This window comes from Primulina huaijiensis, chromosome 1 (genome assembly GCF_012295235.1).
Source record: "Primulina huaijiensis isolate GDHJ02 chromosome 1, ASM1229523v2, whole genome shotgun sequence".
NCBI lineage: Eukaryota > Viridiplantae > Streptophyta > Magnoliopsida > Lamiales > Gesneriaceae > Primulina > Primulina huaijiensis.
In genome coordinates, this window is record NC_133306.1 from 26,032,495 (window position 1) to 26,060,396 (window position 27,902).

Sequence of the window (27,902 nt, forward strand, 5' to 3'; positions counted from 1 at the left end):
GGATATTAACTGGTGTAAAGTGTAACCAGGGATAATATGATCAGACACAACCAACACCACAAAAAGAAAGGCAGCATAAATTGATTACAAATGCCCTTCGATTTCCCTTTTGACAATATATGTAAGCAGTTTTTTCCAGGTTCGATACATGAAAAATAACACTGCTACTATGTCGTCTCCTTTTACATCAGGAAGCTGCTACAGCCTCTCTATACTCTACAATTCTATCATATACAAGCAGAATGTTCCTTAAAATTCCATTTAAAACCAAGCAATTTTCATCATATCGACATTTGAACCTGAATAGCCAGAACAGTACAAAAACTAGTTGCAAAAGCCTGGCAACAACCCAATTAGAAACCTGAAATCCGTATTTGTCTTCTTACAAAAATCTCGTGTATCCTTGTCAGAAGTTTGACCTTTATGTTACAAATTTGGATCTGTAAACAACTAGCTGGGATTGGTGTATTCGAGCAACATATGAGGTGATCGGTAAATCTTGACGAGTGTCCAGTAAAGGACCTCTTCAACCGCAAGTTCACCTTCTGCTCTGGCAGCATATATATCCTCGCAGATGGCTATCAACCTTCAAGAGCAAATTCTAGGATTTGTCATACCATTTAAATCAAAGGATTGACGATTAAAAAAAAGGGTCCTGTACTTCTGGTCCTTCTGGACAAAGTCCCTTATTACCTGTCGCAGGAAGGAAGATTCTCAAATGGTATTCTCATTCGGAGGTCAGAACATTGCAATCTGATAAACCGGCCAACCGCTAGCACAAATGTTATGTATAGACCCCAAATGCTGAATTTGCTGAGTGTCTCACCAAGAAATCCCTCTGGAAGTGATTCGGGGATTAATTAACTCAAACATCATTATCTTTGATTATATGAAAATTATCCCATCAATACTTACGTGGAGTTTCCTCTGATACAATGATAGCCATGGGCCCTAACATGCCAAGGCAGCTACTTGTATTGAAAGAATTGAAAACATGGAAGGACCACCATTCAGAACTACCATGATGTAGGACAAGATCAGCAGTGACATCATTTACCTGTAGATTATTAAGTGATTTATGAAGCATGGGAATTATAATAACACACATAAAATTATAGTAAAGTCTGCTGTTAAAATAACCTAATATCTCAAATTCCATCTGGAAATTTGCAGCTAAAAGACCACTGAAATTTAAGCCTTTGTGACATTCACTCATGTCCCAAAAGCATCTGCCTCACTTTAGAGGAATGAAGTTCAGGAAATAAGAAGAGATACAATCGCAACTCAGACAGCTGAGTTCTGTTTTTCAATATAAAAAAGTAAGAATTATCCAACACCATCGTACACACAATTTTGTTTCTCTGGATCATAGCAATCCCTTTATTTTCATATATACACATCATGCATATTTGTATAGATAGATAGTGGCTCGGTTATCTTTAAATGCCTTCATATCGGCTGGAAAATTTCGAGGAAAAAAAATTTACAAGTGGGAGCTTCTATTATTCACTTTCCAGCGTATCAGGAAATGAATACATAAAATCATGATATGTTTGAAAGATCAACAAGCTTTTAGACACCTGGGATATATTTTTGAAGGACGAGGAGCTACATCAACAGGTGTTACTAAAAGTAATTTGAAGTGGAAAGGGAGATGCATGTTATGGTATTTGAGAACAACATTGATATCCTGTTCGAAAAAATTTTAAAACTCAGAAAAGGTTAACTAACATTCCTTCAGATAGTATGCATGTGCCATATGCCAATACTTCACTAGACAGAACTTTTAGCTGCATATTCATTCAAATACTGAGAAAATCAGTTTTCTCCTTTAAAAAGGCCACAAATTCATCAGGACATGTCAAATGAATTGTTCAAAACACATTTGATAACCAGACATCAAGAAATCGTCAGAATAGAGAAAATATTTGGAGTAGTGCACAAGGTTATGAAAAATCAAGAAATATATTTTAGAATTGAATTTAGTATCATTAAGATTATGATATATATATATTATGTGATTTTAATCTGAATGAATATAGGAAAGAAATATATTTCAGAATCAAATTTCGTTGAATTTTAGGAGGCATCAGGATATTTTCTAGTTAATACAGGTCTTTTTTTTTTCCAATCACAAAATAATCGTATTATGCTGGGTTCAATACTTACTTTGCTTTTACTATTTAAATTTAACAAATGAAGGTTCACCAACTTACCTCCTGCTCAAAAGGTCTTACTTCACCAGAACCAGTAACACGAAAAAATCTTGGATATATATTATGAACCCTAAAACTGCTAAAGGAACCATTTAGAACTCCCTCAACTTCTGATGCTTTGGGAAGATCTAAGGGATCGACATTTTTTTCATATTTCACAGTCTCCTTGCCCTTTGGTCGGTCCCTCATAAGGACCCAAGAATATTTCATATCCATAGAACTAGTGCTTAGAGACTGGATAAACTGCTTCTGAACCGCATCAGGTACAAACCACAGAGTACTTGCATCAGCTTGGCAACAAATGAGTTGAATGTCATTCACATTATATGAGCTCAGATAATATTGAGGATCAAGATCACCAGTTGCATTTACATGATCCCATGCAATTCTTTTACAAAGAGTTGTCTGGAATAAGGTCAACCTTCCACCATCTGTCTTGATGTCGAACTGAAAACTGGCGTCATTAATTGGATTCGCAATGTTTGATGGATTGCCACTACTGTACATCTGTAAGAAATAAAAGGTCAGATCTACATCTATAAAAATAAAAGTTCTAAAAATTCTTTATCGTGCCAGATTCCAGACTAGTGTTGCACGTGATCAGTAAGCAGACCTATTCATGTAGCGCTTCAACGTGTCATTTGATTATGGACTTCTAACAGACAGTATGTGCAACCAATAGTATCAATTTTGCTTTGAGTTAATGGATGTAAAGAAAATAAGAGAAAATATTTTATACTTTGCTTGAAGAGAGAACAAAGTATGCAATCATCTATGTATACAATTAGCTTGACTTATTAAAACTAACTAAACTGACATGCAGCTCATTATGAAGTAGAAGTATGACTATCTCAACTGGCTCACTGATCAGTGAATTAAGGTTAAAATAAGACAACAGCCAATTGTACAACTTCTAAGCAACTTATATTTTAATATAACATCAAACAGATGTATGACAAATACTCTCGATTTCCACAACCTTTTGGCCAGCATTTTTATATTCACAAACAATCCAAATTTAACTTCATATCCTACAAGTTGAAACAAAGTTGAAGAAGATATCTAATAAAAGATAAATATGCTACGCAACTTGAAGTTCAGTAAACTGTAGTTATGCTACACAAAGAAAATAACATTTGGAAATCCCTGTGGGATCCTATTTCAAGAATGAAACTGCTGCTTCATTGAGGTGAAAAGGCAACTAGCAAGGTGAAATGTAAGCCAATGATTTTGTTGACCTCAAAGAAACCAAACGCTCAAATAACTGTTCAATTACTTCTATCGTTGCCTGTGATCAAGTATAAAACATATGTACACTGTGCATACTCTGAAGGAGAAGCATGAAAAGAATGGTAGCATAGCGAAGCACGAGTTTGAATTGCCATTTCTATCAACTTCTGTCATGGATACACACAAAGCACCTTCATGATGTCAACGTGAGATGGGTCGAAAGAGCGAGGGCATGAACTGAATGCAGGACTTCATTAATGCTTAAAGAAACATACAGGTGTCAAAGGCAGTAAAACATTCTCAAAACTTAGAACATTCTCAAAACGTAAAAGAGATAACACGTGTGTTCTGGGTCACAGCGGAACTATTTACTGAATTTCTTCATCTAGAAGTCAGAGCCTTAGTTCTTGGAACCTACTGTCTGGTACCCGTACATCTACATGCCCCAGTCAACCTCTCCATTCCCTACCCTCTCTCTCCCACTCCCATTCTCAGATTAAATGACAATGAAGGAGAAAAAAAACAGAATAACCTTGCAGTCAATGGAAAACAACACCATCTGCTGAAAAAACTAGAATAAAACATCACTTCTGTTCATACAAGAAGAACCAGTAATTAATGCAGGGTAGAATTATGACTAGAGTTACTTACCAGCATTGGAGCCCAAATAACACAAATCAAAATAAAGAACAGGCATATGCCATTGCACAACTTAGTCATCTTGGTTTGCTTGTCTCCTGGTTTATGTTTAGCTCTGTTCAGAACATTATCACATTTGACGAGGTACAAGCTTGCATTTATATCCTCCAACTGAAATGATTTACAAAAAAATCAAATTCTATTATAGACTCCAATATTGCCGCTAGGAAGATTAACCAATAACATACAAGCACCAAAGATGGCATTTCGTAAATCCCAAAAAATCCTAATTATAACTGGTTTATAACCAATAACATACAAGCACCAAAGACGGCATTTCGTAAATCCCAAAAAATCCTAATTGGAACTGGTTTAAACCTGAAGATGAAGGTATATAATTAACTTAGTTTAATTTGAATCTGGTGTATGGTTTGAAGGTTTCTATCAAGAACACAACTAATTTGTCAAAATATTGTACATTGCACCCACGAGGATTGGCCAAATTATGCTGCTTCTCCTCTCCAAAGTCCATAAAGAATCACTACAGTTCATATCAAACAACAAAACCATAAGATTCTGTGAATCCAAATTAATGAAAGTTGTCTCTCTCACATTCTTCTACCAAGGAACTGCTACCTCCTCTGGCACCTAACATAGTCTTACTGAAATTTATTTAGTTTATGGAAGAGATAGATGGGCTTTTGGTAAAAACAAGATATATAAGGGTTCAATTTAAAAAAAAAAAAAAGAAAAAAACATGGAACACGCATAGCTGGAAGAAAAAGCTCAGATAACACAGTTAACTGGATCATATTTCTGTTTCAATACAAATTCAAAAAATTAATTGATAGAGTCCCACTTAGCATACACTGGAAAGCTATGTAAATAGAGCACCCATTGGCAGAAACTTGAAAAACTAACCTTCAGCCAGTCATACATTGTCAGTGATGTAGTTGTGCATGACCAATCAAGGACACATCGCAATTCATACAGAAAAGGCAAAGCACGATAGAGCCTATATCCTAAGTAATTAAAACGAGATACGTCACTGGTTAGAAACTGACGATAAAGTGTACTTTTATGAGGAATGCCATATCGAATTTGCATGGCTTGTAAAGCAAGAGAAACCGCTTTAGTAAGATAAATTGCTCGAAGGGCCAATGCAGCGGCATTCTGCTGTGAAGTATCCATATTCCAAGCATACTCGGTGATGGCATAAGTGAAAAGAATGAGGTTGAAAAGATAAAATATGACCTTCCCCGTCGCAAATGAACATAAGTATATGACGCGATCAACAACAATCAAGAAGAAAATTATCTGCACCACAAGAAAATTCAAGCATATAAAGAAAAAAATAGAATGATACTCATAATTCACAATCAAAGGTATACAAGGTTTTCTAATATGTGCTTGTGCTTAACTGAAAATCAGGAATAAGTTGGCTCACCCACGTAGTAACATTTGTGCACAACAAATAATAATAAAAAAAAACATGTAACTAATAACTCTATCTCTCATCTTTCTAATACTAGGCGTATCATTTTAAGCTCTCCAATCATACAAGAAAAACAAAAGCAATGGTTGGAAGGCATAAAAACTTACCATTAGAATTGATACAAACTCTTTCGGAAATTGATCCTCAAGCTGATAATATTCCAGAAATTCACTCTTATTTTTTATGACAGAATGATAAAATATAGCAACTAGAAAGAAAACCGTCAAATCAGCCCCAAATATATATGCATAAAGGTCAATTTCTCTTTTGCCTCCTCCAATTACTGAGAGTATAGAGAATGGAAATCCAGCTGCTTCAACAAGGTGAGCATGCCGTGCTTTAAGGATCTCTTTCGCAACATCAGCTGCTGGAGTAAGAGTGCTGAATTGTTCTGCAGGAACACACTCTGCTAAAGGAGAAGTATAAACAACCTCAAAAACAGCCAAGGCCACATTCACATTTTCAGTGCTTTTTTCAATACTTTGAATTTGAACCTTGCTGGAATAAGGGCAATGGTTAGGCTTTTCCTTCTTGCAGTTATCCTCATGTACAAGCCGGAGAATCTGATTTACTGCAGACTCAATCCTTTCTGGTTGAATCCCATCCTCGGGCCATGATTTCACATCCATGGACAATTGAACAAAGTATGGAGGAGATTCAGCTTCTCGCGTCAGAGATTTCCAGTATCTAGAACAGCCAAGGATCACCATTTCAGTAACCTGTTTCATTAATTGGAAGAACTTTTTTGCTTTCTCCCTAAAGGTGGAGCCTGCCACAACCTGCTTTCTATTTAGGGATCCCCCTCTGAAATTACTAAATCCCGCTGAAAACCACTCACCATCTTTTGCAGTTATAGAGCTCTGTAATAAAGTAAACAAGTACACCAAAAAAAGAGGTAGCAAACTGATAACAAATGATGATTTTATCCTTTTTGTAGGAAACCCCAACTTGGGCAGAAGGTCAGAATGCACGCTGAAACCACAATGCTGTATCATGATTTGGTAGATATATTGAACCAAGATATATATCTCTGTATAGATTAGCATAACAATCCAGAAAATGTAACTTGGCCCTGTATTCACACAGAGAGCGTATAGGAATAGAGCTACCAAATACACCACAGAAAGCAAACTGAAATTCCAAAGAAACACAAGAACGAAACAACAGTAACACACAATATCATTATTCGATCTCATCCGGGACCATATGTGATGAACTATCCGTCCGATCTGTAGACTTGCTGGATCCGATGTTCTACTCCTGTCAGATTGCGAGGAAGCTGTACGATTCAAGTGTTTATTTTTAACATCTGGGCTTCCTCTGGCATTAGAAAGTCCATATTCAAAAGATGAGGGCTCATTTGAATCAGAATCTTCAGGTACAATATTTAAAAAGCTAACAAGATTGCTAACAGCCTGATTTCCAATTGATTGCACTTGGAAAACACCATCTTCTATTAACTGTACAGCAGAAGCTAACGGATTGTCCTTTGATTGGCTTTTAGTTTTGTCTACTTTGGTTAACTCATCAATAACATTATCACCTGCATCCTCCTCAAGTTCCGTTATCTCGAAGAGGGACGCATCCATTGAGTGTTTTTCAAAATCAACAGCAGGCCTTTCTGCTCTTATACTTCTAGGAGATCCACACACATTAAAAGAAAATTGTGAATCAGGGTGGATATCCCCATCCTGTTTCTCAAAGGCTCCACTATCTTGCCGACTAAGTGACGCGTTCTTCCTTCTTCTCAAGCCTTCTTTATCCGGTGAAACGTCATCATAAACAGAAATGGAATTTGTACCATGGAGCTGGATTTGTAGGTTGAGCATCTCAGACTTCATTTTCTCAACTTGTAAGTTCCGCTGACATTTCTTCACCTCGGATTCACGAATGTGCTGCAACTGTTCGGTTTTCCAAGCAGCTTTTTTCTCTTGCTCACGTACAATTGCACCAATTTGTTCTGCTTCGAGGTATCTAAAGACATAATCAAATTCCAAAGAAGAAAACATATACGACTGGAGTGACACCAGAACAAAAATGATGATTTCGACCAAAGCAGATCTTGATGTGATCCGGAACCCATAATCATATTTATAAAATCCGATCACCTCATAAATATAATCAATTGTTTCACACTTCCCTGCATTAAAATCCCCTATAAAAGGAGACTGATAGGCCAGAGAGAGAACAATAACAGCAAAATTGTACACACGCAAGTACTTGAATATCTTATTTTTCTTCTTCAGTATGGTAAGCCTCAAACGGAAGAAAATAAGAGCAAAGCCAAGGTATCCAAGGTGTAGGATGTCATATTCCAGAGTTCCCGTGATAAGAATCAGTGCAAGAACTAGATCTAATAGATGACAGTAACAGTAAACCCTCACATAATCGAGAAAAGTCCACATGCTTTTCGTTTCAAATGAAAGATCTTGCCAAACAAAAGCATTTTTACGCTGAGAAAGCACCTGACGATATGTAGATGATCCAGAGAAACTGGACATGCGATCTGCCCGGAGTTTAAAACAAGCAAGAATGAAGACCATAAAAGAACTTATCAGCATTCGAGGGTCATCAACAATAAGACCTGCAAAAGAAAATCAATGCACTTAACTGTTCAAGCACTTGATCAGATTGACTAAATAATTTAGCTTCACTGGTTTATCAAGACAGAGATCAGCTTAAAATTGAATTAATCTCTTTGAAAGCTTTTCATAGTTTTATAGAAATTAGCCTGAAACCAATAAAGGAATTTCTTTAATAACAATAAGATAAAAAAAGTTATCCACTTTAGTAACTGAAAATCATACACGCTTTTCAACAGCCTGTACGCAAACATAATTTGGTTATGTTAAAGGCATTCAATTCCTACACTTCTCGCTAGAATTTTACAAAAATAGAAACTTTTACTCTAGGACTTCTCACAAACATATATTCAGAACTTCCTGCACTGCAATTTACAAAGTAAGAAAATTCATACCCAACCAACAATTTTGACAGTAGTGGAAATATGTATTTGAGTTTTTCCAGCAATCATGACAATGTACATTGGTATCAGTTGAAACATTATTGAAAGGCTTCATGTTCTTCCACATCGCAAAGTATTCAGCAAGAAGAATTGCAGCAAACAGAAAGACGAAGATTGGCCACAGTTTACGTATGACAGTCCGTGCCAACAGGACGCAGGAGGCGAGACAGGCAATATAGAGAATAGAAATGGCATTTAACAAAGCAAAACTGGCTAGCAGTAGTGCTATCATATTTATCTCTAGACCGAAGAGTTTGAACATGTTTTCCATCCAAAACTTCAGGTAAACTTTTAGTGTTGTCTTCTGCATTTCAAATCTCTCTTGTTTCAAGGCAACAATCCTTTTATTATTCCACTGGTGGCCGTCATTCATGGTTCCCCAGATATATCCAAATGAATATTGTCTAGGTGCAGGAGTACTACCGCCTCGTCTAGAGGACAAATCCTGAGATGATTGATGGATACCATGCCTTAAAGACGGCCACGAATTGCTTTGTCCTATTCTTTGAGTAGCCATGTCCCTAGATCCAGATGATATCTGATTATACCCATCAGAAGTTGAAACAGCGGTAGAAAAATCTTCTGCTGAAAGAAATAATGGGCAAGGGTCCTCTGATCTACCTACATTCAGAAGGGTAGGCATTTTTTCCAACCAACGAAACACATTATACTGAAGGGTACATGCAGCAATCACCAGTACTTTGGCCCTCAAACCAGATTCTAGGCCCTCAAAAGTTGGTTTATATACTTGTAAACCAAGAAAAAGAGAAAAGCCATGGTAGTTTTGGCCAGGAAACATTTTAGCTTGTTCACCCCACATTTGAAATAAATATTCAGCAGTCACTAGAAATCCTGTGTACATTAGAAAAAATTTGGATGGGATTCGGGAGGCTGTAGGCAAAACTGAACAGCAAACAAGACCGAGAAGATACAAAAATCCAGATGCACTTATTGGAGATAATGATGCATAGAACAAAGCAATAAGCAAAAACTTTTGGCTATGCCAGATAAGAAACCGCTTAATGAACCCCAATATCCCTAACTGCATTGGATCATGATTTTCCGCCTTCATGTGTTTGCTTTGTCTTCTCTCATAGCTATAAAGTTGCATGACAATCAGTATAGCTAGAGACTCCCAAAGATTCCCTAACAAAGAAGCTTCTGTATCATAGCCAAAGAACACAAAAAGATCAACTTCTGCGGACATCCATGTCTCAATTGTAGGGAAAATACTTAAAATATACATGAAGATGAAAACTCCTATGGAGTATGCTTTGAGTGGAAACCATAGACGGCGTTGTGTTTTCTCAACAAGCTGTCTTCCGATAATCCAGAAAAGGAGAAGGAAAATGTAACCGAATGATATATAATTGGGTCTCACAAGGTACACCGCAAAAAGAATGGTGAGAAAAGCTATATAGGTTCCAAATGATCTATACATGGATAAGAACTTCTTTCCAATATCATTGAGATACAAAGCAACCTTTCTCTCTGAAAAACAGAAAAACGAAAAGGCAAACATTAGCTGGCACAAAAATAAAAAGCGGCAATACAGTATTTTTAGAAAAAATTACTGCTTTAATTCATAATAAATTTCTAGAATAGATTATCACTCGACAAAACACATGTTTTTGCATTAAAAACTATTTAGGCCAATTAGTTTCTTCGAGCAACTCAGACAGAATATTATTTTTAACAGCAGACGATTTAACAGGAATAGTTGACAACTTATCTCTAGAAAAGGTTACAATACCATGGGATCGATTCTCGTAATCGTCTCTGATGTTGGAAGTGGCATAGACCGACAAAAGAACTGATTTGTTCAGACCAGCTCTCAGAATGCTAAATCCAATTGGAGGACTAGGTGTGTGCTGAACAATAGCAGAAAATGAGAATAACATTTCAAAGCCATGGTTATGAACGGCACAAAAACATGCAAGCAAAGCTATTTCAAGGAAGTCCCAAGAACTATCTTTCTCAATGAGACCTACAGGCAATTCAAAACAGAGTTAGCAACATACAATATCAGATGTGTAATGAAAATGGAAAATGCTAAAATAACTATTAAAACATCAAATTAAAATCAATAAAACCAATACCTAACTGTTTTAAAACTTCCTTGCTCACATATCCTTCATTTTCCAATTTTCTGGAAACCAGATTAAGCTGAAGAACGTATAATATTGCAAAATGAGCCTCGCAGAGTAGAATAAGGGATTGTCGCATCCTTCTATTTATTTTATGACTCAGCAGATAAGCAAAGAAGAATATAACTGAAAAGCAAGCCGAGGCAAAAATCAATCAGAATATTAAAGCAAACACTCATAAATGTTAGGGAAAAAAGTACGTAATTAAGAAAACCACACTTAAGACTTTGGCATACCATATACAGCATGAATGAAACCGGGTTTTGTCGCAATTAGGAAAATCAGCAACAGCACAATAGCCCGAGAACATTTACGCAGCCCCCAAGCTATTGTGGCCACTAGCAGGACTTTGGCATCCTCTTTTACTGCAATCATATATTTAAAATAAATAGCAAGGTCAAGTGCTACATAAACCTCAGCTTCACTGGAGCAAAAAAGAATTTGTAGGACAAGCATGAGAATGGTGAGAGCTGGAGATTGAACACTTATCTTGAAGAACAACATGGAGATTAAAACCATAAAGATAAAGCTGCCATTTGATGAGGGTTCATAAACAGTATCCTCACTAGCAGGTGAATAGGAAGCAATAACCAGTGAAATGGGTGGTGCCAAGTAAGTACTACAGCTAAGTGCTTTGGTCACAAGTAACACTTGAAAGCAAGTTTAAAAAGGATATACCCTTTTATCTTTTAACTTAACAATTGGATTTCAGATTGCCAATGTGATTAGAAGCATATGTACCTTCCTCAGTCTCGCTCTCATTAGAGAATTGCCTCTCCTCATTTGATAGGCATAAAAAAACTGAATTGCTTACAAGATTACCAAGAGCTACAAGAATTCCAAGACAAAACTGTGCTAGAAGAAAGAAACCAGGGATGGGATAATGCCACAATCCAACCATTTCCCAGATCTCCATATCCTGCGTGAAAAATAAAAATTCACTGTAAACTAAACCAAAAGATGAGAAGAATATCAATTTGAAGATTTACAAGATTCTGAGATACCTTCCCCAGTTTCCAGTTCACATATGCAAAAGCCACATTGAATACATATGTGCTCACAGCCCACAAGAGAATAAATACAAGAAGCAATCCATTCAACCGGTGCAAGCGGAACAAGGATGGAAAAACATACAAAATATATCCAACATATGCAAGTAATCCAAATGCACAAATACTCGCAAAATGGAAGCTCCAATATGAGAGAGCAAACAAGGATACCTGCCATACATATACCTAAAAGTTAGAAATACAAGCAGGAAAAGCTGAACAATTACAACTATTAATATCAAAAACTGGAAAAATAGCATTCTTTAATCTATCAAAAAATAGAAACAAGAGTTTTCTGAATGAAGTTACTGCCCAAAGGTTGTTAAAGCAAGTTTTTAAATACGTACCGGGAAGCCATAAGTGAACCAGTTAATACTAAAAATCCTGAAAACTGTTCCCCTCAACAAAATGTTGGTATGCCTTACTCCGGACCTGCATACCAGGGATACATAATAACATTGTTGTAGAATATATTTCATAAAATCATATTGACAAATAAATATGTTGGATAATGTAAAATACTCGTAATAATCGTTATACTAGCATCTCCATAGTAATCAGAACAAAAGAAAAAATCTTGTCCTCATTAAACCAGATCAACTACACTAATTCTCTCACAAGCATCATATGATACATCAATGATTTCATCCTGGCTCGAGCGACATTGTGTAAAATCTATAAAAATCGAAAGGGCGTCACTAACCTCAGTTGCCGCACAAAAAAGGAGTTTCTCGACGGAAGAAGTTGCTCAGTCAAGCTGCCTTCTCTCATGGACATGATGAATTCCATGTCCTCCAAATCATGTTTCACACAAGAAAGCTGCATTAACCATTGGATAATTAGTTAATATTTGTTTGAAATCAACAGTATCATACGAACTGCGCGCAATGACTCTCACAGTTTCCTTCCTAGCACTAAAAAAATCGACTTGTTGTGAGGACAATGAGTGAGGTATGAAAACGATTATTGTAGTATGCATGAACAAAAGTCTAAAACATGTAGAGAAGAGTACAGACAAAGGGTGAATGATGAGGGAAGTGAAAAGGGTGAGCAACAGATCCTTTCAGCATCCTAGTACAGATTTCTCTCTTCCAATATCTGCTGATCAAGCATTCTCTAGATTCAACAAAACCAGTCTCACATAATATTTCAAATTTAACGTATCATTTATGCAGCATGATATCATAAATAAGCATGCAACAATGTTGGCCCTCCTTGAGGAATGATCTGAACTAGGATAAGGAGACATACTTCCATTTATCCTTTTTCCATTAGTATTGCTCAAGAAATCTGCCGTAATTCCCCTATGGCTAGAATGCATGCAATAAAAAGGAACTAAATACTAGTAGTAGATATCAAAAAAGAAAAATAAATAAAATCCTTCTAGCCATGGATAGGGGAATTACGGCAGATTTCTTGCAAGAAAAATTAATTATCTTCCTTGCATTTAAATGGCTTTTGTTGCAAGGAATAAAATTATCCAGATTTCCAAAATCAAATATGTGAATGTGAGACCGCGAGGTTCTCTCAAAACGAGCCTCGAAACCCCATACAAAATACATTGATCATCCCATAGCATGATCCAAATTTGGGACCATAACACACCATGTGGCATCATTAACAATGTAGTTATGCTTGTCCGGATTCCATAACACAATTTATATTTAACCATCCCAGTGACAAAAGTTTAATTTAAAACAACACTAGTTGAAGGGCTCTTACCATGACTGCTGGATACCAGGTGCATTATTTGTTTCATGGAAATCTAAAATTAAGGTGAGAAAATCTATTCAAGTACTGCAAATAAATAAAAGAGGTTAGTTGTAGATCCACTTAAGTGACTTTACCCTCTCATGTAACTTTGAGAGCTGATAACTACTACTTACAATGTTTTCCTATGATATCGTATTTTTCCAAAACAAACACTAGGTCACAAAACCTTAAGACAGAACAAGTTGCACTTGTCAAAGGCAAATTAATGCCTGAAGTATATGATAATATAGTTTGTTTCGATAAATGCCAATGCATGTCCATAAGAACAACTTAGATGACAAAAGCATACCGTATAGTAGAACACCATCAGAGAAATAGCAGAACAAATTTCTTGCCAGTCACAATCAACTGATACTTTGTACAGACCAATCGAGTTCATTATTCCTTGAACTGTTTGTGGAAACACAAAATGAAACTGATATATATAGAGCAGACAAATGCTCAAGCCAGCATATACCCACAGCAGCTTCCACCACCTTCAAGCCATGTAGAAGAGCATAAGCGCTGGTGGAAAACTAAATGTCAAGACCTTAACTTCTGAACCTTTTAAGTTTTAATTACAAATTTCATTTTGAAGAAAAACATCTAGCACCAGAACGAATTAAATACCTGAAAAGGCCTAAAAAGTTGCTTGTTAAAGACCAATCAACGAGACCAACACAGCTGCCAATGAAAAAGGGTAAAGAAAGCCAAGAAGGATTGCTGATGCCCACAGCCAACTGCACAGCTGGCAGTAATAAGCAGGAAACTAACCTCAGGCGATAACCTGCCATTTGATATAAAAAAAGGAAAAAAATAACGTGAGCGCCCCACAATTTGAACATGTATCGATTTACCCTATGTCAGACTCATCGTTGGCGAAACATTATGCCAGTGCGTCTCTAATAATTTACTGGTGAAACAACTTCTTCCTAGTTATATATGCAAAAAAAACTACAGGAGCATAAAATTTATTTGTTAATAAGTTTTTGCGGATACCATGTAATAACAGTATAATGGAAATTATAATAAAATGTACATGATATTTTGGCAGGGATTTTGATAGGAGAATTCTCCATCCAAAAGCTCAACTTATGATTTGGAAAAAATCAAACTTCTATCTTTTTTTAAAAGATTTCAATCTACACACTACTTTACATTTCAACCAACAATTCAAGACGTAAAATTTACACACTTACCGTTTCTATCCCCACTATTTTCTGCAAGTTATTATACTATATTACATATTTAATAAAATCAGAACACTACAGTATCTCCCTTCATGTCACATCCAATCACTATATAGAATATATCTTCTGAATTTTGAGGTTGAAAGAAAATCTGAACACAACCATATTTACTGGAGACTTTTGCATTTATTACTCAACAGCTAAAAATTATAGCCAGAGTCAAACTTAGACAGACCTATATGTTCAACAACTGATGAGAGATAACCCCAGCATGATTCTTGAGATTCAGATAAGCCAAAATTGTTCCTGTTGATCTCGACAATAGCAACGAGCCCCACTAATAATTCTAAAACCGTGAAATAGATTGCTGTGGGAGATTTCCGAGACTGAATCCTGCAGAAGTACACCAAGTTAAATAGTTTGCAGGATAATTTTCTATACAACAAATAAAACAGATGAAAAACTGCTGTTCTTAGGTAAAATGAAATTAAGTATTCCTACGTCATAAGTCCCATTAGCTTTATCCACCAGGTATCGGCAAAGCTCCATGATGAGCCCATAATGGCCTGCACAATCAGAAATACCACTTGCAGACAAACCACAAGAGCCGAGTAAATGAGAAGAAACCACAAAGATAAAATCCTTCCTCTGAACTGAAATCCTGGATTTTACAGAAACAATAGGAGAAGATTTTAGTTTAAGCAATTTAGAGAAGGACTTTGCAAATACGTGTGTGTGAAGTAGCGAAAGATATACCATCACGTGACAGATGGACAAATAAACATAAAACGAATCTGATATGCATGATTATCTCAACAAAAAGAACAGGTAAAGTAGCACAAATTACGCCCAAAACAAAAAGGAAACTTACCTCTTTTAGGGGTAGTAAACCGGAAGAACAGTGAAATCATTAGATTGATGAGAGAAATCAAACTCCAGTTCATTACCCCAGCTGCACAAACAAGAGCTTAGAAAGAAAAAGGGACCAAAATAATAGGCAAATGCTAACCCAATACTACTGGAAAGATATATACACATAACTTTAATGAGGAAAATCGTAGCTCTTCAACAGATCAACTTGCAAATCTCTTGTGCTCAAAGTAAATGGTTTCTCAAAATTTTAAAAAAAAAATCCCCCAAATGCTAGTCTTTTGAAAGGAGTGATTTTACTCTATTTAAATCCTAGTCCGTACTCCAGCTTTTCAAAGAATCACTCTTCGTATTTAACTTCACAAATAACAAGATACCAGTGAATTAAATAAGAATATATGATACAGATAAAAAGAAGTAAGAGCCGTGACGTTTCCAAGGAACAATTCAACAAATAAGAAAAAAGAAACATAACGAAACTAAACCTAATAAAAATTTCTTACACACAAGAAAATCGGGCTACATTTCTCATTATACTTCAATTTTAACATATAAAGTTCACATTTTTCATGTTAAGATGGCAATGTCACGGCACTCTCGTTCGTTTGGGTAAACATCGCATGAAATAAAAAGCTTTAGATTCGAGAAACCAGCATTTAACAAGAAATAATAACCACGGAACTTCCCAGGCCAAAAGCATTTCCAAGAATTCTAACCCAGAAGCATTAATTTGGTTATCCTGTGAATTACAGAAAAGCATGGAAACAACATGAACCGAGCAAGAAACAAAAAAAAATCAAATTTAAAATCTCAATGATAATCAAGGAAACAAAAAAAAAACAAAGGTGAAAAGAACGAAACTTGAAGCCATACCCGTCAGAAGCAGCAAGGGCAACACAAATCCACCCAAAATAGTTCCCATCCTGGTCGCCTTCTACAATTTAATCTCCTTTCCTTTTACCTATTTCATAAATATTTTCTCAAACTTCCGTCCATCAAAACACGTGAGAAGGCTAAAAAGGTAGCCCTAGTGCCCAAATCTCGATCAAGTAGTAAACGTTCATAAACATCACAAATTTCTGGCTATGATTTGAAACAAAGAACGCCATAATGTTAAGGGTTCCTAATTCTTAAAAGGTAATCAAAGGGTGCGTAATCCCCCAATAACAGTAATTCGATCGAGACTAACTGGTCGTCGCCGGGAAATTTTTCCGATAGTGATTTCTGATTGTGGAGCTCGAGGAATTGATTAATTTGGCTATGATTGACCAATAAGGAAAATTCATTGCTAGTTTTTGCTAATTATTTGGGTTTTTATTTAAAATAATAATACGAAAATTACTAAATTTACCGAAATAACAAATTATTTTTTAAAAAAAAAGAATTAGCACTTTCTTGAGGTGCCGCCGTGCCGGGCACGGCCCTTGCGAGCTTATTTCAAGAGGAGGATTCAGACCCAGGCAAGTTTCCTATAAATTTTATTTTTTATTTTTTGTTAAATATAATTTTTTATATTATTTAAATAAAGAACCAAAATACCAAATATATTAATAAAAGGGATCGTAATCTATCGTATGTAATAAATTGTCGTACGTAATAAATTATTAATAATTAGCCGTTGAATTTTATGTACATGTATATTATAAAATATTCGTAATATTATATAAATACATAATGTATTTATTTATATATTTTTAAAACATGTTCATATATTTTTGTGTTTTGCACACAGTTGAGGTGATTTTTTTTCCAAAACATGAATCATGGTTAAATTTGAGATTTTTTTTATAGAGAAAATAACATTTTAAACCAGTCCAAAACTATATTATGACCTCAAATGATTGTTCTACGATGTCAAATATTATATATTCTGATAAATTATAGTTTTGGTGTTAAAATTTTTAAATATTAGTGAAATCAAAAACAACAATAACAATAATACCAAAAGTATTGATTAACAAAATTTTGGTTTAAACATAAATCATCGACAGAATCATGTGAGTGTGCAAGACACTAGCTAGAAGTCTAGGAGTTATGATTTGTTCCAACTTTAATATGAGAGTAAATAATTATCAATCGTGATTTTTCTGTTTACATTTTTAGATCAATAATTCACAATTTTAACCGTAAAGTATTGTTATTTTTATAGTTGTCAAAATAGATCAGTGAGATACGTCGACCTGCATCCCATCATTTGGAGAAGCGAAGTGAGCTAATATGTCAATTTATAGTTATATTTGACGAGACGAACCGATTCGACAGACATGATTCATTTTGAGATTTCTATCGATATATTAATCGTGGATATCGGACATCAAACATCATTGTATGCTGATGTTCTTTGGCATGTCGTGCAATTTTTTAAATATTAAAAATTTTATGTGAAAATTTGAGAAATTTTGCTAATTTAAAACCTTAAAAATAATTTTTTATAATAAATTTCATGTTATGGACGATATGATTATTTAAAAATTTAGAAATATAGATAACGATAAATAGATTATTAGAATATTTTAGTAATAGTTATGATAAAATTTAATGAAATAAGTTTTTATGATTTTTTATTAAATAAAATTGAATATTTTTGTATTTAATTAAAAGATTAATTATTTCGAAAAAAAAATTGAAGTAAACAATAAAGCGGTGTTTCACCCTTGGCACCGTTCATGTCATGAATCAAAAATTGTCGGAGGGCCGTGTGTAGGTACATATACTCTCTGGAAAACACGCAGCAGTTCTTGAAAATTATGGGCTATTGTTTGTTTACTCTCTTGATTTTCCTATCATGTTATGCTGCTGCCGAAGCTTCCCACTGTGCAACCAACGGCAAGTTTTATTTTTATAATCATTATTGCTGCAACACATTCGATATCTCTGTCGGTTGTTTTAACAAGCAGTTTCCGTGCATGTAGTAACTTAGTGAATTAACGGTTTTTCTGGACTTATCAGATCATGAATTCGTGCAGGATTACCAATTCTGAGAAATATTAGTGAGATTGGTCAGGATGATTATGGAAGACCCGGTTTATCTCACACTACTATAGCTGGTGCTGTCATGCACGGTTTTAAGGAGGTAATAAGAAACATTTTTTCCTTTGTTTCACTGAGGTTTTCTTCATTCAGTAGCAACAGCGACGGATTGGGAAGTTATTAAAGGTGTGTCAATGTATTTTTTGGTGGTGAAGCGATCATGCTAGCGCAGCCCATATTCACCGGGCTTCTTTTTCCCATTTTTGAGTTGTGGATTGACTTTCATTTGATTATTTTTTGCCAATGATCGTTTAGTATGTAGTTTTTCATGATAGATTGAGGTGTGGCTCCAAACATTTTCTCCGGGAACCCATACTCCAATTCATAGGCATTCCTGTGAGGAAATCTTTGTGGTTCTAAAAGGGAGTGGTACTCTTTATCTTGCCTCGAATTCACATACAAAATATCCGGGGAAACCGCAGGAGTTCCATCTTTTCCCGAACAGCACGTTCCATATACCTGTCAATGATGCTCATCAGGTTCAATGAACTCTCTTCTTCCTGTTGGTGTAGAAGAAATCTGTGTATGGGGTTACCTTTCCCCAACAAAAAATGTTTGTGCGTGAAAATATGGGCTAGCAATCCTAGGTCAAACAAAGCTAACATGATCAGTAGAAAAAACTGCTTAGTGAATGATAATAGTGACTTCCCATTGTTATTCTAGAATAATTACAAGAGACTGAGCTTTTCTTATTTTATTAAGAGTTACTCAAAAATTGACTTGGTTATTGTTCAAAACTTTCAATTTTCTGTATCGCAGACCATTGAACTTATATCGATGTGTGCTATGTTTTTTATTACATATTTCCTTTTTCTGTTCTTATCAAATTTTTCATTTTTTCGTGTTCTAATATTTTTTTGGTTGACAATCACGCCTCAAGAAAATGACAAAGTGTCATCTCCAGGAACTCTGCAATAGCATGCATTTATGAATATCCAATGAACATTTCCATGTTCAATTCTGGCCACCAGGACAAGGTTAAAAGATTAATAATAATGAGAGGAGTTTATTTTGTTTGCTCTTACTCTGAACATTGGACATGGTCGTTTTAGTAGATCTATTCAACCTGAACTTTGACGCCTGGCTATTGGTAAAGATCGTTTTAGTTGTTTCTTAAAATCTCAGCAAAACCGAAGACCTTCAGTTCGTTAGAGTATCCCAAGTTTCATCCTTTCATGTAGAGCATGTAAAAATTTTGATTGTATTTGGTTTCTACTAATTGTACTTGATTGCTATACTATAGGTCTGGAACACCAATGGACTGGAGGATTTGCAATTTCTAGTCATTATATCTCGACCACCAATGAAAGTGTTAGTCATTTATCTTTCCACTTTAAATTGCAGTTCATTGCTATAGCTCGTGAATTGTGAAGAAAGGTTTTTCCTTCATTTTGTGTGTTTTCTTTACCCTTTTTTTGTATAGAAAAATCTGTCATAACTAACAGATCCAGAGTTCTGTTTCATCATGAGATAACCCTTTTAAAACACATCATCAAACACCTGGAGGGCTCTTTCAGTTTTACTTTTAGTACATAATAGCTTCAAAATGGCTATCATGATATCGAACCATGTGAATTGAGAAATTTCACCAATGGACGAACTTAATGCCTGAAACCACAGTCATAGTATAAAGCATTGAGTTTTAGTCGGTCATCCATCTTTTATGAACTTTCTTTTCCACCCGAAGGCAGTTGACTTCATTTTGTTGGTACACACGTTCTACTATAACGTGGCATGTGACATGTGGGGAACACCCATATGATTAGTATCTAAAGTAGAACTAAATTTAACAAAAGAAAATATTAATGAAATGATTCTGTAGAAAGTTGCTGGATGGCATATTGTAGTGAGCAAAATCTCTGCATTAGGTTGCAGTTCGACAGTTTCTGAAATTTGATTACAGGTTCATATATGACGATTGGTCGATGCCGCATACAGCTGCCAGATTGCAATTTCCTTATTATTGGGATGAAAAGTGTTATCAAACACCTTCAAACAAAGATGAGCTTTGACCTTGTCGGTGGAATTTTTAAGTCTACTATCTGAAACAACTTCAGTTACAAGTCCAACAACAATAGCTGTTGATATCTTTGGACCTTATTTTCTGCAATAAACTATAGATGTCCTGGGCTCGCTGTATAGAATAACACTTACATTGATTTAGAAATATATCAAGCATGCACTGCAATATTGAGATTCGTGCAGCATATAGGGTTAACAGGTGCAACCTCATTACATGAAAGAAAGTGGTATTGATAAATAAAATCTTGTACTTGACAAAGGATCACAGGTATGAATTTTAATAAATGGCACAAATATATATAGTATCATATACCAACATCTTGAAATATAGAGGCCTGGTTGTTTTTACCTAATACGATGTGGAAATCGTTAACACTCAGCCTTTTCATGCTGTAATAGGAACTCAAGGTTTTTCAGGATCAAGGGTGTAATTTCTATGCATGGCTTTCTTCCTGCTATTAATATATTCATCAGACTTCTCGTTAATGTTGGATGCAACACTAAAAAGTGGCCCAAAGTGCCATCGTGGCCTCTGCGCATGGTGCTGATTATTTGATTTTGTTGCTTCATCAGCTGAAATATTAGCCTCTTTGTTCTTATTTATCTCATCCTCTTCAACAATTTCTTCAATAACAATTTCACTTTCTACCTGAGGATTGCTTCCATCAGCCATCATAGGAAGAAGCTCCAATATCGGGAGCCCTTTTCCTCGTGTTTTTTCCCTCTTGTGAGGGGAGTGATCAGTTTCTGCAGCCGAATGGTTAATTTCCATTCCTTTTATCTCAAAGCCCTTGTGATGTATGGCTTGGTCATGATTCAAAATTAAGCCGGCTTTCCCTGGGGAATGATTCAATTCCCCAAGTTCATCAATCTGTTTCCATCTTTTTGGGCTCATTGTATGTCTGAACTCAACCTCGATCTCAGAATCCGAGTAACCATTAGGCTTGTTTGGTGACATATCAGAACTTTTCCCATTCTTTGTTGATGGTAACTCTTCAGGAACTTCCTCGGAACCCAGAGTCATGGAACGACTCAGCAGGCTGATGACAAAATTGATCAGCCTTCGATAGATACCAACAGGCTGTGTATTACTGCCTGTTTTCTGCATATTTTTGTGTGTCCAAGAATGCAGTGTATTCTATATGCGTCAAATCCATTATAAAGCCTGCCAATCTGTTTATCAACAAGCTGTGTTTGTCCAAAATGATTCCATTCTTTGATTTGGGGTTAACAAAAAGCTGAATCTGATGGAATAATGGGGTTCTAGTATTTACTTAATTAGTAAAGTGTTTTTCCCCATGAATTGTTGGTTTCCAGTTAGCCAATAGAAAATAAAAAAGAAAGAAGAACAAATTCTGCACACCTCACACGGTATATATAGTATGAGAGAGGACTTGATAGTCGATATCTACCTCCTTCAAGCATGTTTCATTCCCTTATAGGAGCAAAACTAGACTACATTTTTAAGTAACATGGCGTGCACAACGACATATATGTGTATCAGCCTGATGTGGTTATCTTGATATTTGATTAGATCGGTATTGTTTGAACATTTTTGAAATCCATGAATTTATAATATCTCGCTTTACATTTTTTAGTTTGTATTAACTAATGCAATCGATTTCAAATTCCTAAGAATTGAGTCATTTAAAATGTTTCCTTCACATCATTTTTCACATCCAAATCTTTTAATTCAAATGCAAAAATTATTTATTGAAAAAAATATAATTACTAAAAATCCATAAATATTCATAAAATGATAAAATATTGCAAAAAAAAAAAAAAAATTCTTATTTTGTTTTTTTTTTTTTTTTCTAAACTCATAGGTAATGTTCCGTTTTTATTTAATATCTCTAGTTTATTCGATTTTTAAAAATATTCATCTTCATCATGGTAGAATTATTGCAATTACAGTATGATTGTGGAAATAATTTATTTTAAGAGTGGGGATGGAGATAAATAGATAATGTTCCTAGTTAATAATTTATTTTAATAATGTTCCGTTTTTATTTAATATCTCTAATTTATATTTTAAATTATTCTTAGGGTAACCATTACAATGAACATCTTTTCTAAGAAAGGCTATATTTTTTTACATTTTCAATTAGATGCAATAAAATTTTGGATTTCATATGTCAATCTTCGAATACTTTCAAAGTGGGCAACGAAGATGACCCAAATTGCTCGTTTTCTTTAAATTAATCACCAGCACAATATGCTGTATGAGCATAATACTTATATGTATAAAATAATATCATCATGTTATTATAAATTTTTAATCTATATAATTAATTTAGTTTTGAAATGAAATGAAAATAATATAATATAAATATAGAAATATATATAATATTTCTTTATGTTGTGAAAAAGTAAAAATTTACGGTAAAAAAGTAAAAATCTCAAACTCTCAAAATTATCACACTACACACTTTATAATATTTTTCTCTCAACTCAATTGTGATTTTCTTCACAAATGAGAGATCTATTTATAGAAAATTTTTACAAATAATCCAAAAATAAAATTCATCATTACCTACATCATCACACACTAATTTTCAGTATTCAACACCTAATTTTACCTAATTTTCAACATTCAACATTCACATTTTCAACACAAATATTTAACACATTTTTAAATAATTTTTCAACACTCCCCCTTGTGATGATGATCATAATGATTGTATACATTACGTGTTTTTATACTGCCTCGTTAAAAACCTTACTAGGAAAAACCCATTTGGATAAAAACCATAGTAAGGGAAAAAGAGTGCAGTCACGTGAACTCCCCCTCATGTTGACACGAACAATTCTTCACAAATTTCGTAGATTGCGCATCCCAATATTATATATGTGCTTTCTGAATATTGTCGTAGGAAGTGCCTTTGTGAAGAGATCTGATGAGTTTTCACTTGATTGAATGTGACGAACATCAATACATTTATTCTTCTCAAGCTCCTTGGTGAATGCGAAGAACTTAGGATGAATATGTTTAGTTCTGTCGCTTTTTATGTATCCTTCTTTCATTTGAGCAACACATGCAGCATTATCTTCATATAGTATCACAGGCTTCTCGTCGAATGATAATCCGCATGAGATTTGGATATGTTGAGTCATTGATTTTAACCACACACATTCACGGCTTGCTTCATGTAGTGCTATAATCTCGGCATGATTTGATGACGTTGTTACAAGTGTTTGTTTCTGTGAACGCCAAGAAATTGCAGTGTCTCCACGAGTAAATACATATCCAGTTTGAGAACGTGCTTTGTGTGTATCAGATAAGTATCCAGCATCGGCATAACCAATTATACTTGGATTAGCATCTTTTGAATACAAAAGTCCTAAGTCTGTCGTTCCTCGTAGATAACGGAATATATGTTTAATTCCGTTCCAATGTCTCTTTGTTGGATATGTGCTAAATCTTGCCAATAAATTTACGACAAAAGATATATCAGGCCTTGTACAATTTGTAAGATACATAAGGGCACCGATAGCACTTAGATATGGTAGTTCTGGACCAAGTATATCTTCATCATATTCACATGGACGGAATGGATCCTTTTCTATGTTTAATGATCTAACAAACATTGGAGTACTTAAAGGATTTGATTTGTCCATATTAAAACGTTTAAGGATCTTTTCTGTATAATTTGTCTGGTGAACAAATATTCCACATTCTTTTTGTTCAATTTGTAAACCCAGACAATACTTGGTTTTTCCAAGATCCTTCATTTCAAATTCTTCTTTCAAGTATGACACAACTTCTTGAATTTCCTTATTTGTTCCAATGATGTTTAAATCATCAACATATACAGCAATAATTACGCATCCGGATGTTGTTTTCTTAATGAAAACACAAGGGCATATTGAATTATTTACATATCCCTTTTTCATCAAATGATCACTTAGCCTATTATACCACATTCTGCCGGATTGCTTCAACCCATATAATGATCTTAGTAATTTCACAGCATAACATTCTCTGGGTTTTGAACTTTGTGCTTCAGGCATCTTAAATCCTTCAGGGATTTTCATATATATATTACTATCAAGTGATCCATATAAGTAGGCTGTAACAACATCCATATGACGCATTTCTAAATTTTCAGATACTGCCAAGCTAATCAAATACCGAAACGTAATTGCATCCATCACAGGAGAATACGTTTCTTCATAATCAATTCCAGGCCTTTGAGAAAAACCTTGTGCAACAAGTCGAGCTTTATATCTTACTATTTCATTTTTCTCATTTCGCTTTCGAATAAAAACCCATTTGTATCCAACAGGTTTTACACTTTCAGGTGTAAGGACTATATGTCCAAAAACATTACGTTTATTTAGCGAATCCAATTCAACCTGGATGGCATCTTTCCATTTTATCCAATCCTGCCGATTTTTACATTCACCAAAAGATTTTGGTTCATGATCTTCATTATCATTTATGATGTCGATTGCCACATTATAAGAAAATATATCATCAATTTCTTCTATATCTTTTCGGTTCCATATTTTTCCAGTATTAATATAATTGATAGAGATTTCATGATTCTCGTCAGTTTGTGGTTCTGACAAAACATTTTCATCATCATGTGTTTCTTCAGGAACATCATTCTCTATTTTGTGATCATTGTGTTTCTCTATGAATTTTCTTTTTCGAGGATTTTTATCCTTGGAACCAACTGGCCTTCCACGCTTCAGGCGTTTAATGACATCATGACTATCTTCAATTTGTTTCTTTGGAATTTCAATTCGAGCAGGGGCATTTGCAGCATGTATATATGATTTAGTTACTCCTTTTGTGTCTGCAAATGTATCTGGTATTTGATTTGCTATTCTTTGCAAGTGCACAATTTGCTGTACATCTTTTTCAAATTGTTTTGTTCTTGGATCCAGATGTAACAATGATGATACATACCATGTAATTTCTTTTGCGGTATGTTTCTGTTCTCCCCCTAACATTGGGAAGATTTCCTCATTAAAATGATAATCAGCAAAACGTGCTGTGAACACGTCGCCTGTCTGTGGTTCAAGATATCGAATGATCGATGGGCTATCATAACCAATATAAATTCCAATCTTTCTTTGAGGTCCCATTTTCTTTCGTTGAGGTGGTGCAATAGGCACATACACCATACATCCAAAAATTCTCAGATGAGAAATGTCTGGTTCTTTTCCAAATGCAAGCTGCAATGGGGAGTATTTATGATATGCACTTGGTCTGATGCGAATTAATGAAGCAGCATGTAAAATTGCATGTCCCCATATAGAAATAGGGAGCTTTGTTTTCATAATCATTGGTCTAGCAATCATTTGCAGACGTTTAATCAATGATTCAGCCAATCCATTTTGAGTATGTACATGAGCAACAGGATGCTCAACAATGATTCCCATAGACATACAATAATCATTGAAAGTCTGGGAAGTAAATTCACCAGCATTATCAAGTCTAATTTTCTTGATTGTATAATCGGGAAATTGATTCCTCAATTTTATTATTTGAGCAAGTAATCTTGCAAATGCAACATTTCGAGTTGACAATAAACATACATGTGACCATCTGCTGGAGGCATCAAGCAATACCATAAAGTATCTGAATGGTCCACATGGTGGATGGATTGGTCCACAAATATCACCCTGAATACGTTCAAGAAACATTGGTGATTCAGTTTGGATTTTGGCTGGTGATGGTCTTATAATAAGTTTTCCAAGAGAACATGCTTTACATTGAAACTTATTATTCTGAAAGATCTTCTGGTCTTTCAATGGATGACCATGTGTATTTTCTATAATTCTTCGCATCATTGTTGAACCAGGATGTCCTAATCGATCATGCCAATTGGTTAATATTGAAGAATTATCAATTACCATGTTTGATTCAATGGGACGTATATGTGTATAATGCAATCCAGTAGGGAGCATTGGTAGTTTTTCAATCACATATTTCTTTCCTGATTTATATGTGGTAAGACACATATATTTCTCATTCCCTTCATTCATTGTTTGAGTATCATACCCATGGGAATATATATCATTAAAACTCAACAAATTTCTTTTCGATTGTGGTGAATATAAAGCATCATTGATCAAAAATTTTGTACCATTAGGTAACAAAAATTGTGCTTTACCACATCCTTTAATCAAGTCTACAGGACCTGATATTGTATTCACCGTTGTTTTTGTTGGTTTTAGTTCCAAGAAATATCTTTTATCTCGGAGGATAGTGTGCGTTGTACCACTATCGGGTATGCAAACTTTAGCTTTGCTCATAGCATTTTCCATATTTGAACTTCAAAAAATATGCAATGAAAAAAAATTAATGACAATACATATTTAAATATAACACATATCATAATTGTACAATAAAACATTATCATATAAATACATGAAAAATAAATTATTGTACATTTATATTCTACCACTATATTGTTCATTTTCAGAGAGATCATTGAGAAAATCTGCAGCATCAATATTGTTCATTTCTATCCCACCAACATATTGATCATTTCCAGAGCAATCATTCATAAAATCAGCAGCATTAAAATGAGTTGAATCACTCAAACTGTCACTTCGCTCAGTGAAGTTGGTCTCCTTTTCTTTCCCCTTTATCGATTCTTTATAAAGTTTGTAAAGATGCTCAGGGGCTCGACAAATACGAGACCAATGTCCTGGAGTACCGCATCTGAAACAAGAACTTTCAAATCTTTTCGAGTGATTTTCATTAACACTCATGTTTTCTTGATGCCTTTTCTGTGGATGGTCTGGGACGTTATTTTGAGATGAGTTATAGAAATAACTATCTCGATTATTTTCAAAACCACGGCCGCGTCCACGACCACGACCATTTCCTCGTCCACGTCCACCTCCACGACCTCGACCTCGACCTCGACCAAAACCTTGTCTTTGAATTTGATTTTGGTTTCCAGGTTTAAATTCATTTTTACTTACAGCATTTACTTCTGGAAATGCTGTTGATCCAGTGGGTCGGGACTGATGATTTCTCATTAATAGCTCGTTGTTCTTTTCCGCCACAAGAAGACAGGCGATGAGTTCAGAATATCTCGCAAATCCACGCACTCTATATTGTTGCTGTAGTGTTATATTTGATGCGTGAAACGTGGAAAATGTTTTTTCAAGCATTTCCGATTCTGTAACCTCATGTCCACAAAATTTTAACTGCGAGATTATTCTATACATCGCTGAATTGTAATCACTGACTTTTTTAAAGTCTTGGAATCTT

The 27,902-nt window shown here is 34.9% G+C and overlaps 2 protein-coding genes across 6 annotated transcripts; one reads left to right on the forward strand and one right to left on the reverse strand.

Moving 5' to 3' along the window:
- Positions 1–61: 61 nt before the first annotated feature.
- Positions 62–16,886, reverse strand: LOC140989613 (piezo-type mechanosensitive ion channel homolog). Of its 5 annotated transcripts, XM_073458908.1 has the most exons (22): positions 16,487–16,886; positions 16,288–16,352; positions 15,615–15,695; positions 15,245–15,404; positions 14,979–15,136; positions 14,184–14,340; positions 13,864–14,050; positions 12,505–12,620; positions 12,149–12,233; positions 11,757–11,972; positions 11,494–11,671; positions 10,989–11,117; positions 10,705–10,878; positions 10,359–10,592; positions 8,558–10,096; positions 5,688–8,164; positions 5,007–5,402; positions 4,098–4,256; positions 2,217–2,723; positions 916–1,057; positions 694–838; positions 62–586 (listed from the first exon to the last, which is right to left on the reverse strand). In XM_073458908.1, the coding sequence occupies exons 3-22, from the start codon at positions 15,685–15,687 to the stop codon at positions 451–453; spliced, it is 7,368 nt and encodes a 2,455-aa protein (XP_073315009.1). In that variant the 5' UTR covers positions 15,688–15,695; positions 16,288–16,352; positions 16,487–16,886; the 3' UTR covers positions 62–450. The 5 variants fall into 5 exon arrangements, with proteins under 5 accessions (XP_073315009.1, XP_073315003.1, XP_073315016.1 ...); XM_073458902.1 differs by lacking the exon at positions 16,288–16,352; XM_073458915.1 differs by having other exon boundaries at positions 15,245–15,309; positions 15,615–16,352.
- A 1,339-nt stretch (positions 16,887–18,225) lies between these two features.
- Positions 18,226–20,841, forward strand: LOC140989636 (auxin-binding protein T92). Its single transcript, XM_073458940.1, has 5 exons — positions 18,226–18,439; positions 18,580–18,686; positions 18,919–19,122; positions 19,887–19,954; positions 20,547–20,841. The coding sequence occupies exons 1-5, from the start codon at positions 18,361–18,363 to the stop codon at positions 20,653–20,655; spliced, it is 567 nt and encodes a 188-aa protein (XP_073315041.1). The 5' UTR covers positions 18,226–18,360; the 3' UTR covers positions 20,656–20,841.
- The last annotated feature ends 7,061 nt before the right edge of the window (positions 20,842–27,902 follow it).

What these genes read in the sequence shown, in the direction of transcription:
- LOC140989613 (XM_073458902.1), bottom strand. Translation starts at nt 16,535, where the DNA reads ATGGGAACTATTTTGGGTGGATTTGTGTTGCCCTTGCTGCTTCTGACG. An exon ending in TGAACTGGAAACTGGGGAAG is followed by an intron (nt 11,672 to 11,756) that starts GTATCTCAGAAT and finishes TTTTTCACGCAG; the next exon opens with GATATGGAGATCTGGGAAAT. An exon ending in GGAAGTTTTAAAACAGTTAG is followed by an intron (nt 10,593 to 10,704) that starts GTATTGGTTTTA and finishes AATTGCCTGTAG; the next exon opens with GTCTCATTGAGAAAGATAGT.
- LOC140989636 (XM_073458940.1), top strand. Translation starts at nt 18,361, where the DNA reads ATGGGCTATTGTTTGTTTACTCTCTTGATTTTCCTATCATGTTATGCT. An exon ending in TTCCCACTGTGCAACCAACG is followed by an intron (nt 18,440 to 18,579) that starts GCAAGTTTTATT and finishes GAATTCGTGCAG; the next exon opens with GATTACCAATTCTGAGAAAT. An exon ending in CTGTCAATGATGCTCATCAG is followed by an intron (nt 19,123 to 19,886) that starts GTTCAATGAACT and finishes GCTATACTATAG; the next exon opens with GTCTGGAACACCAATGGACT.